This window comes from Macrotis lagotis, chromosome 4 (assembly GCF_037893015.1).
Source record: "Macrotis lagotis isolate mMagLag1 chromosome 4, bilby.v1.9.chrom.fasta, whole genome shotgun sequence".
Lineage (NCBI taxonomy): Eukaryota > Metazoa > Chordata > Mammalia > Peramelemorphia > Peramelidae > Macrotis > Macrotis lagotis.
The window spans coordinates 203,814,322-203,828,772 of record NC_133661.1 but is presented as its reverse complement, the minus strand read 5'-3'; the positions used below and the strand labels follow the sequence as shown (position 1 = coordinate 203,828,772).

Sequence of the window (14,451 nt, the reverse complement as noted above, 5' to 3'; positions counted from 1 at the left end):
TCATAACTCTGAATACAAGGAAAGATTATGAGTTTGCAAACCTATTAGTACTACTGATTTGTTTTTACTAAACATGAAGCCTCCTTCTGTTTCATGTAATATTTTTCATAGTTTGAAATAGAATAGAATAGAATAGAATTCTAACTCTTTCTGGGGAGGGCAAAGTGTGATGGTAAGCAATATATTGATACTGTGAAATCAGTCAGAACCCCATTTCGGGGGAGCTAGATGATGCAGTGGATAGCACTGACCCTAGAGTCAGAAGGGCCAGTGTTCAAATCTACCCTCAGACAATAATTACCTAACCTTGTGACCTTGGGCAACTCTATTGCCCCCAAAAAACAAAACAAAACCAAAAAAAAAGAATCCCATGAGGGAAGGGCAGCAAGCTCTCTCCTCTGCTAGAAAGGAGAATTTGCTGTTCACAGTGTTGCCCTGAGGTCTAGCCCTATCACCCACTGACTTGTTTTTTTGTTGTTAGAATTAGAGTTTCTTTTTCACTTGCCAAGAGTGAGTAAAATGTTTGCTCCATTTTTTCCAAGTCTTGTCCTGATAATTATTTCCATTAAATAAATCTGAGTTAAGTCAGCAAGCATTTATTAAGTGCCTAAACATTGGATCTAGAGATGTTTCAAGATCTCAGGCTTTGTAGGCTTCCAGAAGTTATTAGAGGTTGTTTGACTCAAGTTAACATATATATTCGTTTCTTCTTCTGTAAAGGAGGGGCAACCCCCTGCATTTATCTCATGAGCGTTATCAGAAACTCCATTTGCTCTGGCAGCAACATCGTATTATAGAAGAAATCGCAAGGAGTCAAGAAACTAATCAGATCTTATTTGGATTCAACTGGCAGTTACTTTAAGTCCCAGTTCCATAGAAGAATCACAGATGAAGGCTTAATGAAGATGGGTCTAACATTCTGGACATTTAGTAGGACTGAGGAGGGGTGGGTATGGGGTGGCAATGGGGTCATTCCTCAGTTCCTGATTCACATCTTTCAATAAAATATCCCTTAATGGATTTTTGCTTTCACTCAGCAAGCTTGATGCCTCAAGATAAAGCATTTGTATATCTATATCAATGTGTCTCTGTTGTAGAACATTGAAGAAAATATTTGTCTGTCCCACAGTTGTTTAAGATTCTGCTAATAGTTTAATGAAATCATTGTTCCCCCTTAAAACCTTCCCCTCAATAATCATGCCAGAAATGGGAGGGTATTTCATAATTCTGACTGTCTATTTGGTGGTATTTTGGGGCAAAAACACCATCCAAGAAGCTGTTGGATTTTAAGTCTGTAACACCAGCCACAAACTAGAACTGCTAATTCTTATTGGGACTATTTCTGGTCTTTTGTCGTTGCTTGGCTCTAATTGCCTGGACCAATATTTGTGTTGAAATGAAGATTAGCAGTGACAAGATTACAGTTGACGATTATAACCATATATCCAATCAGAAAAAGAATGATAGATGGCCATAGCACAGGTCCATTTTATTAGAATGGAAGAAAAATTCCAAAGAATAAAAGTTGTCATTTCTCTTTTGGGAAAATGCCCCTAATATGCCACTTGCTGCTGCTTCCAGAAGTTAAAGCAACTCCCTGCTTAATCAAAGTTACCTTCTCTAATGCAGATTTTTATTAGAGATGTTTTTTTTTCCTTGTAAAACTCTTGAGGGTTAGAATTGTGTAGTCACCCTGATGTTACAGTGAGTCTTATAATCAATATCATGGACCCAGTCCTTTTTAAAACTGCACTTTCCATTTTCCAGAGCCTAGTTTCTAACAAAAGATCACATCCTTTGTCCTGGTGCCATTATATAACTGACAGAAATCTGCTCAGATCCTGGTGTTAAGTAGCCATAGGACTATAATAAACAGTATCCCTACTGAGCATAGAGATATCAGGCCAATTCTGTAACAATTTGTGTCTTCCCAGAAGACTTTAAATCTTCATCATATGTGTGCAGCCTTTTATATACACCAGTTGTATGTCAGATACAGACAACCAAAAAAAGCCATGTGATCAAGCCAGGTCTGTTTGTCTTGCTGTAACATGCAGTAATTGAGCCTTCTTGCTTTTTAAATAACAGTACTCTTCAGAATCTGCCTAGAGTTTTCCAGGTTCTTAGCCATAATTTTTCTATCAAGGGAACTTGTTTTGCAAAGCTTTAAGAAAAGGATAAATCGAAGCCCTCAGTTAGCTTCCATGTCTCCTATGCCTTAGGAGTCTGAAAAGATCTCTTCAGAGAATGTAGTTTGACCTTGATGAGAACTGTCTTCCATTTATGTATAATGGTTTCTTACTCTTATTTCTCAATAAAAACAGGGAAGTTAAAATATGTATACCAGGTGTTTGAGGATATACATTTGTATTTAGTTCTGTTTTTCTTTTTGTTGAGGGAAAGAGAAGATGAACCTGTCAGAAGTATCAAAATAATCATGACTATCATACTTGAATAATTCTTCAGCTTTGGTTCTAAGCTCTCAAAAGGTATTCAAAAAATAACTCGCCTACTCAGTAGGAAACTTGTTGAAGTATAGCAAGTTGGATGAGGTTTGAAATGTTCAGTGCTCAATTTGATAAAGTCACTGATGTGGTGAAAAGACAGATTTCTCCCTTCTTAGTCTCATCTGCAGTTCAGCAGATTGCATTAAATATTTAGCTGGGAGACTGACTGGGTGTCAGGCAACAGCCTTCACCCTGTTGACCTCCACCCTGATTTATGCCCTATATAAATAACTTTATAAAGCAAAGGCAGATCTTCAAAAGAATTTCTTACCACTTTAGTAGTCTTTTCCATTCAGTTCACAAATCCTGATGTTTAGCCATCAGGCTGCCAGAGGACTTTCTGGCAGTGGCTAGTAAAATCTTGACTGCCAAAGAATCCATCCCAAGAGATGAGCACATAGAGGCCTATTCACAACTTAGTGTTGGCACTTGTGTATGGGCTCATTGTTCAGTGTTGCTATCACATGGGAAGTTTTTATGTATGTTAGAAACCTTCTAGCAGTTTGCACTTAAATAGTGCAAGCACAGAAATGGTGCATTCAGAAATCATGAACATGCAAAATTACTTTTTCCTACTGAACCAGGAACCTGTTCATGAGGATGCTCCTAAAGCATGTTTTTCTTAAGACTGGGGTAACAGGACAGGAGGTCTTTGGATTAGGAAAAACATGTTTCTGTATAGTTAATTTATTATTCTAATATATGGGCTACAAGGTCATCCATTAATGGTCATTTATCATTTCATAACCTACTATGCATTTTGGTTCACTGTGAGGATAATCTATGGTGATTGTAATATTGTTCATGCCACTGATTAAGATTCCATCCAGATGAACAGAAGTTCAGAAGTTATTCAAAATGATGCATATATTGATATCTTTTATTGCAAAAATGTAAATTTAAGACTTGTATAATGTTCTTGTGCTTTTTGAAATAAATATTATATGTGTATATTTAAAAAGGAAATAAAAATGGCTTATACTCTTTGGGATTTTTATCTGAAATGTGAAATTGGACATCAAAAAATCTTCTAGGTCAACCTCTTAATTGAGTTTTTGAAATAAAATGTTTAATTTCTCTCCAGCAAGAGAAATACCACATTACCCTTATGGCATGGATTTCCTTACTTTTCCTGGCTTGTGGGTAGCCAGAATTTTTTATAGGACTCCAAAAAAAGTTGACAGTTCTCTTTCAAGAGCTTAAAAATCACTTTTCAAAAGTGAAAATTCTTGAAAGTAGTAATGCCTGAAATTATTATCTTTTGCACCTCACTAAATAGTTTGAAAATAAGTTTTAATTGAGAGTGAAGGGAAAAAGGAAACACAGTGAAATTTCAAGGCAGAAACCACCAAGCATGATTAATATTATTATTATTATATTTGACATTTAGATAATATATTATTAATGAGGCAGAATTGAATAGTAAGATCTGCTTCATAATTTTGACTAGTAGCAACCTTGTATTTAACATTTTATACTACATTTGAGTTCCAGTCAGTCTTATTCTTTTATAAGGCATCCTAAGTGAAAATTTTTGCTTCATTCAAATATATTTATTAATGTCCTACTTCGTACAAGATTTTATGAAAGAATAAATGAAATGGTCTTTAAGTGCATCCTCTAGGCCAAGGTTGTGGGCCATTTTGGTCTGGTGTGACCAAGGCAACTACACATGTAGAATTCAAAATTCAATAAATGTAGCAGTTTTTTAGGAGTAAATTAATTAAATCTTTGATCAAATATAATCCCATCAATGATGTTATAAATATATAAAGGTTCCCCACCCTGCTCTATGCCAATTGTCCTATATGCCAAAGAGGCTGATACAAAAATAAGGCAAGTCTTGCTTCTTACATTCTAATTGGTAAAGGCATATACAGGGGGTAGTCATAGCGGGGCTGGGTGGAGCCCTGGGATAGTAAATTGATATACCCTTTCTGGTAGCCTGACGTAATGACAGTATTAAACTGATTATGGTTTCACAGCTGGAAATGGGCAGGGGAAGGGAGATGGCAAGAAGATGGCTGAGATATAAATTGAATCATGATTAAGTCTGGTAAGCATAGTGCTCTACTTGAGGCACTCGCCAGTCATGACATTGGTAGGGGTATAGTGGAAGTGGTTAGGAGGTCCTGTGTGCCCAGTCTAGGGCATTGTTTATAGGATGAAGTGGTATTCTCTGAATATTCTGAGTTGAGGACTAGGGAATTCTCCAGATATGTATGCTGGGTACTTGGTCTCCAACTCCAAAAGGGAGAAGAGTTACCTTGGATAGAGGTTTATCTGGGAGAGTCAGTTGTTTGATTGACACTCCTCTCCAGGATCCTAGTGTTGATATTGTCCCCAGAGTTAGTTTTAAAGAGGCAGGGTTGGACATAGTGGAAGCAGGTCAGCTAATTGACTAGAGGATTCAGGGCTTACTCTCATTTGGAAGCTCAAGCCACTGGGCTGGAGCTGATTCCTCATAAAATGAAAAAGGTTAAATCCATGGTGTCAAAATCAAATAGAAATAGTTGACATTAAACTATATTTAAAAGGATCCTCACAGGCTGAAAATGGACATAGAAAATAACAGGTTAACATCATCTATGTTATCATTTTTATTTTGTTAAGTATTTCCCAGTTACACTCTAATGTTGTCTTGGAAGGGTGAGTCAGGAAGATGTCTGTTTCACGTCTGAACTACATAACCTGTAGGATTCCTTTGACCTCTAGATCTCTGAACTTAACCTCTTTATATTCTTCCAGTGTTCTTCCAATTTTCCTCTCTTCCTACCAGTAGAGATTATTAGAATTTACCTGTTCAAGTCTATAAAGTGATGTAGGTTGAACTATGATTTTGCTTTTATATTTCAATAAATTACTAACATTCCTAACAAATAGAGAAACCCAGTTTTTCCTTAGTGTTAGAGACTGTTCACTGAGAATGTGGTCACATCAGACAACACAAACTAAAAAAGATGTCACCTAGAACATAACCAGCATAGATGGGATATAAAGATAAGTATCAATAAAGTTTCTTCCATGTGTCCAACACTAGACTAGTCTCAGAGCTACAAATACAAAGAATGAAACAATCCCTACTCACATGAAATTTGTATCCTAATGGAGGGGACCACACGGAAACAAATGTATATATATGGAATAAAAACATACAAATTAGTTAAACTCAAAGTAATTTGAAATAGAGGTTGAGTATTTTAGAGGATGAAGAGAGGCTTCCTGTGAAAGCTACATCTTGAAGGAAGAGGAGGGAGAATCGTGTATTCTGAGCAGTGACACAGACATCGGAGAGCCATGGAGACAGATGTCATGACATGTGAGGAACAGAGAAGGTCCATTTGTATGGATTGCAGAGTTCAAGAGGGTAAGTAATATAGCATGAGTGTGAAAAGATATTGGGGGCTTTAAAAATTGAAACATTGGGGCTTATTTTTGATTCTAGAAGCAAATAGAAGGCCATTGTGTTTACTGAGTAGAAGAGTAATATGGTCAGATCTACCCTTGGCAACAATAGCTAATTAGAACTATGAGCTAGCTACTTTCACTTAAAAGGAACTCCTGAAAGTCTACAAGAAAATACATTTGGAATTAGAAAGGACCTATGAAGTCATCAAATCCAATCTCCTCATTTTATGGATAAAGAACAGGGTGCAGAGAAATTGTAATTTACCTAAGCATAGATGGTTAGTCTGAGGAGGGATTTGAAAGCACATCTTCATAATTCTCCATTCAGTGTTCTTTACATCACAGCACACCATGGTACAAAATATCCATAGACTCAGGCTTTGAGAAAACTGGTAATACTTTCAATAAGGAAATTCAGAAATCAGAAATGTGAATGAATGAAGGAAGCATTTATTATGTGTTCAGTTGTTCAGTCACGTATCAGTCATGTCCAACTCTGTGTTTCCATTTGGGGTTTTCTTGGCAAAGATACTGGATTGTTGGGGCAGCTAGGTGGTGCAGTGGATAAAGCACCAGCCCCGGAGTCAGGAGTACCTGGGTTCAAATCTGGTCTTAGACACTTAATAATTGCCTAGCTGTGTGGCCTTGGGCAAGCCACTTAGCCCCATTGCCTTGCAAAAAAAAAAAAAAAAACAAAACCTAAAAAAAAAAAGATACTGGATTGTTGTGTCATTTACTTCTCCAGCCCATTTTACAGATGAAGAAACTAAAGCAAATGGGATTAAGTGATTTGCCCAAGGTCACACAACTAGTAAGAAAGGCTGAATTTGAACTCAAGTCTTCCTGATTCCAGGCCCAGCATTCTGTCCACTGTGCCAACTAGCAGCTTTATTAAGTGTTTACTCTGTACCAGACTAGTAGGCACTAAGAATGATGCAAAATACAAAGAAGTACTAAGCATATCAAAGACAATAATATGGGAATGGTGACCAGAGGTGTGTTTTGGTCTGGAAATTCAGAAGAATGGTGAAAGTAGTCACATAGCAACTTTTCAATTTTTTTTTTACTTTTTTTAAAAATTTTACAGTGACCCCCAATCTCGCTTCCCACCTCTCCACAGAAGGCAGTTTGGTAGTCTTTACATTGTTTCCATGTTATCAAAATTGAATGTGTTGAGAGAGAAATCATATCCTTAAGGAAAAAATAAATTATGAGATAGAAAAATTACATAATTTAATTTTTTTTAAAAAGATTAAAGGTAATAGTATTTGGTCTTTGTTTAAACTCCACAATTATTTCTCTGGATACAGATGTATTCTCCATCACAGATACCCCAAAATTGCCCCTGATTTGTTGCACTGCTGAAATGAGCAAGTCCATTAAGATTGATCATCAACCCCTTGTTGCTGTTATGGGGTACAATGTTCTTCTGGTTCTGCACATCTTGTTCAGCATCAATTCATGCAAATCCTTCCAGGCTTCTCTGTATTCCCATCCCTCCTAGTTTCTAATAGCATAATAGTGTTCCATAACATACACATACCACAATTTGTTCAGCCATTTCCCAGTTGATGGACATCCCCTCAATTTCCAATTCTTTGCCACCACAGAGTTGCTAGTAGGAATATTTGTGTACAATTGATGTTTTTACTCTTTTTCATCATCTCTTCAGGGTACAGACCCAGTAGTGGTATTGCTGTTAGATACTCTTTTCAGGAATGATAGTATTGGTTTGATTATTGTGCCTTCCCTCCTAAGTGGTAATTGTCTTTCTGAGAAGACACTGTTTAAGGTAAAACTCAGCTATGCTTCCCTTCAAACTCCCTTCTCACCACCACCCAAGTTTCATTTACTTTCCAGTGTTCCTCCTTCCCCTCTCCAGTTGTGAAACAGGCACACTTATAACCCCACCAAAGTCTCCTCAATATGTGTTATTTGAGGAGGGCTTGAGGGCAGGGACTTTTTGTATTTGTATTACCAGCTTACTATAGTTTTTGGGCAACATAAAGCACAGAATACCAGGTCTGAGTTCAAATCCAGATAATTTCTAGCTGTGTGACCCTGGACAAATCACTCAACCCTATTTGCCTTATTTTCCTCAGTTGTAAATGAACTGGATAAGAAAATGGCAAACCATTCCAGGATTTTTGCCAAGAAAACTCCCAAGTAAAAAGTCAGACACAACTAAACAACATTAATATAAGTAAAGTGCTTGGTATAGACTAAGCAGGAAATAAATGCTTTTTTCATTTCATTTGTTTCCAGAGCTGGGGCATGAAGATGGCCAAAGACTTCATAGTATATTGGTCCTAATAGCCCAATATATGTTGCATCCTAAAATAAGAAGCCATGGAAATGGAGAAATATGCATGCATGTGTGTGTGTCTATATACATATATAGTTATGATACATGTGTGCATTGAAAGTACATAAAGTTTTCATACATCTTTAAAATATTAATCTATTTTTTACAGCAAATATGTCTGAATCTGCAGGATATAAGTTTCTTTGTTAGCAAGTAGTTTCATTCTGTGTACTTGTATATTCCTAGTCCCCAGCACTTAGCTTGTTGCTGTTTAGTCATTTCAGTTGTGTTCAACTCTTCTTGACTTCATTTGGGGGAGGAGCTTCCTTGTCCAGTAACACTCTCCAGCCCCAGAAGGGATTAAGTATGGCAAAAATAAATAAAGTCAATCAAAACATAAGTATAAGGATTTGTATAAAATAAATTGGGAGATTAGGAACTGGGGAGAGAGTATCGAACAAAATACTTCACATGTATTACAGAGTTCTAAAGTTCTGCTTTTTCCCTGACTGATGGATGCCAACCATTTAAGAATAATAACATGACACTAATGCATTGTTGGTGGAGTTGTGAACTGATCCTACTTTTCTGGAGAGAAATTTGAAATTATGCCCACAAGGCAACAAAAATGTACATACCCTTTGATCCAGCAATACCACTAATGAATGGGTCTATATCCTGAAGAGATAATGAAAAAAGGAAAAAATCCCACATGTACAAAAAAATTCATAGTAGGTCTTTTTGTAGTGGCAAAGAATTGGAAATTCAGTTGATGCCCAACAGAAAAGCCTGGAGAGTTGCATGAATTAATGCTGAGTGAAATGAGCAGAACCAGAACAACATTATAAACACTAACAATAACATGGGGTGATGATCAGCCATGATGGACTTGTTCATTGCATCAGTAATCAAAGACATTTTAATTTTTTTTTCTAGTTTTTTTTTTTTTTTTTGCAAGGCAATGGGGTTAAGTGGCTTGCCCAAGGCCACACAGCTAGGTAATTATTAAGTGTCTGAGGCCGGATTTGAACTCAGGTACTCCCGACTCCAGGGCTAGTATTCTATCCGTTGCGCCACCTAGCCGCCCCTCAAAGACAATTTTAAAAGACTTGTGATGAAAAATACCATATCAGAGAAGGAAAGGAGTTTAATGAAGACCAAAGTTTATTGTCTTCAGTTTTTAAGAGTTGCCTTGTTATTATATCATTTTGTTCTCTGTTTTCTTTCTTCCTTTTGGATCTGATTCTTCTCTCACAACACTTTCAACATTGATCTATGTTTAGCATGGTTACAAAAGTAAAGCCTATATCAGATTGCTTTCTATTGGAGGAAGAGGGAGGGAAGGGCAGGAGGGAGAAAAATTGTCAAACTCAAAACCCTGCAAAAAAAAAAAAGATTGGTAAAAATTACCCTTGTATGTGGTTGGAAAAACAAATAAAATATTTATTTAAAAATATCATCATGAACTCATATTTGTTAAACAAAAGTATGTTTTCCTGTAAAGCCCCAAGAAGAAATAGTTTACTTTGTGGATTTATCAGTGATGACAAACTGGTCAAGAGGCCTCTAGTGACTCATACTTATTTCTGTATTGCAGCAGCTACTGTTATCTGAACAATTCAGCTCACTAATCCCAGTTGGAGAATTAAAGATTTATGTACTTCCCAGAAAGGCTAAAAGTACCTCCCATATAGTGCATTGGGCATGCAGAGCATGGGCTCAGTATGCAGAACCACTGACAAAAGAAATAATAAATCTTAAACAAATTTAAGAAAAGTTAGATGTAATGAAAAAGTCAACAAGCATTTCGGAATTTATATACAAGCCAAATGAACATCAATGCTACCTTCAAGAGCTTACATTCTAATGGGGAAAGACAAGAAATAAAAAGGATGCTGAGAAGAGGAGGGAAGGAAGGCTTGACAGAGAAAGTCTGGAGAATCAGGAGTGGAGCCTGGAGAAAAAGGAAGACAGGGTTGATCTGGGCAGAACCAGCCAATTAAAGGAAAAGGCTGAAGGGACTGAAGGGGTTGAGGGTACATCCAGCTTGCCATGTCCATGGGCGAAGTGAGCTTCCTAAGTAAAGAGACATGTGACATGTAGGAGAAAGTCTGGAGAATTAGGAATCAGCTTGGAGAAAGGAAAGGAAAATTAATTACATTTTATGGAATGTTTACTTCAAGAATCTATTCTTTCAATGCTATCAGTACCAAAGACAGATAATTGTGTCTGACTACAGTAGACTGAAACAAACTTTTTATTCTCACTTTATTTTTCTTGAAGTTTCTCTTAGTGGGGGGGGGGGGGAGAGTGTTATGTTTACTTTTACAATATGACTATTGAGTTAATGTTTTTCATGGGTGTCACATTTTTAACCTACACCAAGTAACTTGCTTTCTCAATGCAAGGAGTAGAGAGGGAGGAAGGGAGAGAATTTGGAACTCAAAGTTTTGGAAGGAAATGTTGAAACTTGTTTTTTCATGTAACTGGAGGAAAATAATTTTAAAATAAAAAAATAAATACTTTTTTTTTTTAGGTTTTTGCAAGGCAAATGGGGTTAAGTGGCTTGCCCAAGGCCACACAGCTAGGTAATTATTAAGTGTCCAGACTGGATTTGAACCCAGGTACTCCTGACTCCAAGGCCAGTGCTTTATCCACTACACCACCTAGCCGCCCCTATAAATACATTTTTTAAAAAACGAATCCATTCTGATTTTATATATCTTGGTTAATTCAGATCACAACTTTCTAAAACTTTATAGATAGTCAAGTCAACAAGCATTTATTAATCTCTGACTAGTTGTAAGACACTGTGCCAAGCTCTGGGGGCTGTAAAGAGACATGAAAAATCATTGCCTCTCCTCAAGGAAGACCAGCTAAGTGGATAGAGTGCCTGGTCTGAAGTCAGGAAGACTCATCATCCTGAGTTCTAATGTGACCTCAGACATTAACTAGTTATTTATCCTTGGCAAGTCATTTGAGCCTCTTTGCCTCAGTTTTCTGCTCTCTCAAATAAACTGGAGAAGGAAATACCAAGCCATTCCAGTATCTTTGCCAAGAAGACTCTAAATGGAGTCATGAAGAGTTGGACATGACTGAAATGACTGGACCACAAATTCTCAAGGGATTTATAGTTCAATGGACTTTGAGAACTGTGAGTTTTTAATAAATTTTTATCTCTCAAGATTTTGCTAGAGTGATCTTCAAATGACAGCCTAATCTGTTCCTTGCATTCAAATCTTTGAGAAACACTCCTAGATCTCATCCAAGGAAGACATCCCCAAAGTCTGTAATGCAACAAACTGGGGGTGGGGATATGATAGAGACTACCCACTCTTCTCATATTGGCTTCCTTCCAGAGTCTTTTCCTTCAGCAACATGAGGTGGATATCTTTTCTCTTAAATTTAGAATCCAGAAGTGCTCAAAGTGGCTGCAGAGGAGAAGGAGACTCCCAAAGAGAACTGAAGAGCTCTCCTCAATCCTGCTCCTGTCACCTCCACTCCTACCCCTCTCATAGACACAGGGCATGCATCTCCATCAATGAGGTGAGAATTCTCTACCAGTGATCTTTGGGACTGGAATTACATTGGTAGAACAAGCCAAGTGCTAGTACCCAGGTCCTCTCCACAGTGTGATGATGCTTTGGAGGAGGGATTTAGTGAAAGTGAAATATTTTTTTGTCTTAAACTCACCAAACTTTATTTTAGACTTTATTACCAACAGAGTGAAGTTGGGGGGTGGAGGGGAGGAGGGAAGAAACAGAGTACATTTATTGTGTTGAGGTTGCAAATAAAGGAAAAAGACAGTTCTTGCTCTCAAGGAATTCATACTCTAATTGGGAGAGAAACATACAAAGTTCAGCCTCAAAGCTAAGGACCAGGGTGGACAGTCTTCTGGGATTAACCCATAACTAGAGTGGACTGAACCTAAGGGTCAAAAGGAAGGGGTAACATTGGATTCTTTTCAGTAGAGTAAGGAGTGGGATAAGGGAATGGGACATTGATAGGAAGGTCAGCGGTGGAGTCTAGGTAAAAGTGCAGGAGGGAGAAAAGCCTCCCTGGAATGGAGTAGCAAGGACGGCAAAGGGTAGTCTCACCTATACAAAAGAGACAGAGGCAACAAATAAGAACAACCTCATCCACTGAATTTGTAAGTGCTTGAGTTATGACCAGGTTTCTTCCTATTCAAATATCATTTATTCCACTGACAGCTTTTTTGGCAAATGTGGAAATTAGTCTCTCCAACATTCCTCAGGTGCAGCAGGCTGAAAGGAATGGATTTTAGAATCATTTGGCCCCTAGTTATTATTTTAAATATCCTTATTGAGATTTGGCAACTCACAGACAATAGACACCTTTCCAAAATTTTTGATGAAATTCAAATTGTACTTAACAGTTTCTACAAAGCTGTTTTCAAGGAGCCATCCATCAGAATCTAACTCAGGTTCATCCAGTGGTACATTCTTCAGTGATGTTTGCAGATACCGAACACCAGCGAGAACACAGAGCTGCGTAGAAATGGATAATTAACAAATACCACACATTTTAACAATAGTCCAACAAACTAAGATGCCACCTGCACTTAATAGGTAGTAGAATGAAACCGCTCCTTCCCCATCTATGAATTTTTATGTTTTTAATCTACATCCTTTACTGAAGATTTCATTCTGTCGTTGGTGTCAGGATGCATTTATTTCATTCTCCAGGCATTCTATGTTTTTTCTCCATTCTTCCTGTCCCCCATTCATTCTCTCATACTCACCTTCTCTTGTTCAGGTCCAATGAATTCCACTCTTTTACCCACCAACTAAAACTGTTGAGCTACTCTTTCTTACTTTTCTTCAATTCATCTCCCTCAGTCTCTCTCATTCATTTCCTGAACTAGAACTTTCTATTTTTATCTCTTTTCACAGCTAGAACCTGAGTTCAAATTTAGCCTCAGATATTTAGTAGCTGTGTGACTCTGGTTAACCTCTGTTTCCATTTCCTCAATTGTAAAATGAAGATAATAATAGCATCTACCTTATAGTATTGCTGTAAGGATCCAATAAGATAATATCTGTAAAATGCTTGATATAGTGCCCCTCCCTCCTCCTTCCTTTTTCTTTCCATTTTTTTTCTTTTAGTTTTTGCAAGGCAATAGGGTTAAGTGATTTGTCCAAGGGCACACAGTTAGGTAATTATTAAGTGTCTGAAGTCAAATTTGAACTCACGTCTTCCTATCTTCAGGGCCCATGCTCTATCCACTACACCACCTAGCTGCTCCCTTTCTATTTACTTTTTAAAAATCTTACCTTCATTTTTCTCACTTCCTATATTTTTGTTTGTTTTTTTCCTCCTTACTTGTTTTCTCCCTCTTGTCACTTTCAACTTCTTTCTTAAAAACTCTTTTAATTATTCTTCCTTTCCTTTTTAGCCTTACAAATTATCCTTCAACTTCATTTACTCTTCCTATTACCTGCCCAGCTCTTTTTCTTTCCTAGGTATGACTTCTAACTACCTGCTGCCTAAAATCAACATGGCTATCATGCTGTTGAGAGAACAAGTCTAATGGAAAAAATTGGAGAAAAAAAGAGCTGATGATTTGGGGAAAGGAGAATGGAAAGGGAAGAGAATAAGCACAGTGATTGGGAAAAGTAGAACACATACAGATCTTAGGACAAAGTCAGACAATCCATATAACCGGAATTATGGCAAGTTTTGATTTTTTTTTTTGACCAGCAAATTCTCTGGGAATTGTACTTACCTCAAATAACCAGATGATAAGCACCATTAATCCAATGGAGTACATGATGTGGCTATAGTAATCTAATAGGGCTTCATGGCATCCCTTCATCCAGACATTCAATTCCTCAGTATGGAAGTCATAGTTGTAATGGGCAGTATTGTTGGTGAGCTGGTGCTGGATACAGGGTCGTGGAGAGCTGGGGTTGCAGCAACTAAAAGGGACACCATCCACCAAGAACTTCCCATCAATATTATTCTTCAGGTGGCTGTTGAGGGAAGCAGCAAGAAACAATGACTGGCCTCAAGACAATTTTTGGTCTCCTTAACTAACCAGAGACACTCATCCCTGACTCCCAAAGGAGGAGAGGCAGAGACCACAAATTCATCATTTACTCAAACTGGGCAGGTAGAAAAAAGGCCCAAGGTTTTTTTCTTTTTCTTAAAAGTTGTGAGATTTGTCTGTTACAAGATCAATTAACCTTGAAGTGACTTCTCCCTGGGAAA

General features: G+C 37.4%; 2 protein-coding genes across 5 annotated transcripts in view; one reads left to right on the top strand and one right to left on the bottom strand.

The window, feature by feature from the left end:
- Window positions 1-6,459, top strand: part of UBR1 (ubiquitin protein ligase E3 component n-recognin 1) — a 181,329-nt gene extending 174,870 nt beyond the window's left edge. Inside the window, exon 47 of the mRNA XM_074235207.1 lies at window positions 721-6,459. Coding sequence (XP_074091308.1) covers window positions 721-862 — 142 coding nt within the window. The 3' untranslated portion in view covers window positions 863-6,459. The remainder of the gene's footprint in view (window positions 1-720) is intronic.
- Window positions 6,460-10,878: 4,419 nt separating this feature from the next.
- The window catches only part of LOC141522103 (photoreceptor outer segment membrane glycoprotein 2-like), a 45,691-nt gene continuing 42,118 nt past the window's right edge, over window positions 10,879-14,451 (bottom strand). For all 4 annotated transcript variants that reach the window (XM_074235223.1, XM_074235221.1, XM_074235222.1 and 1 more), the window contains 2 exons: window positions 13,967-14,213; window positions 10,879-12,728 (listed from right to left, as the gene is read on the bottom strand). In XM_074235223.1, the coding sequence (XP_074091324.1) occupies window positions 12,531-12,728; window positions 13,967-14,213 (445 nt within the window). In that variant the 3' untranslated portion in view covers window positions 10,879-12,530. The remainder of the gene's footprint in view (window positions 12,729-13,966; window positions 14,214-14,451) is intronic.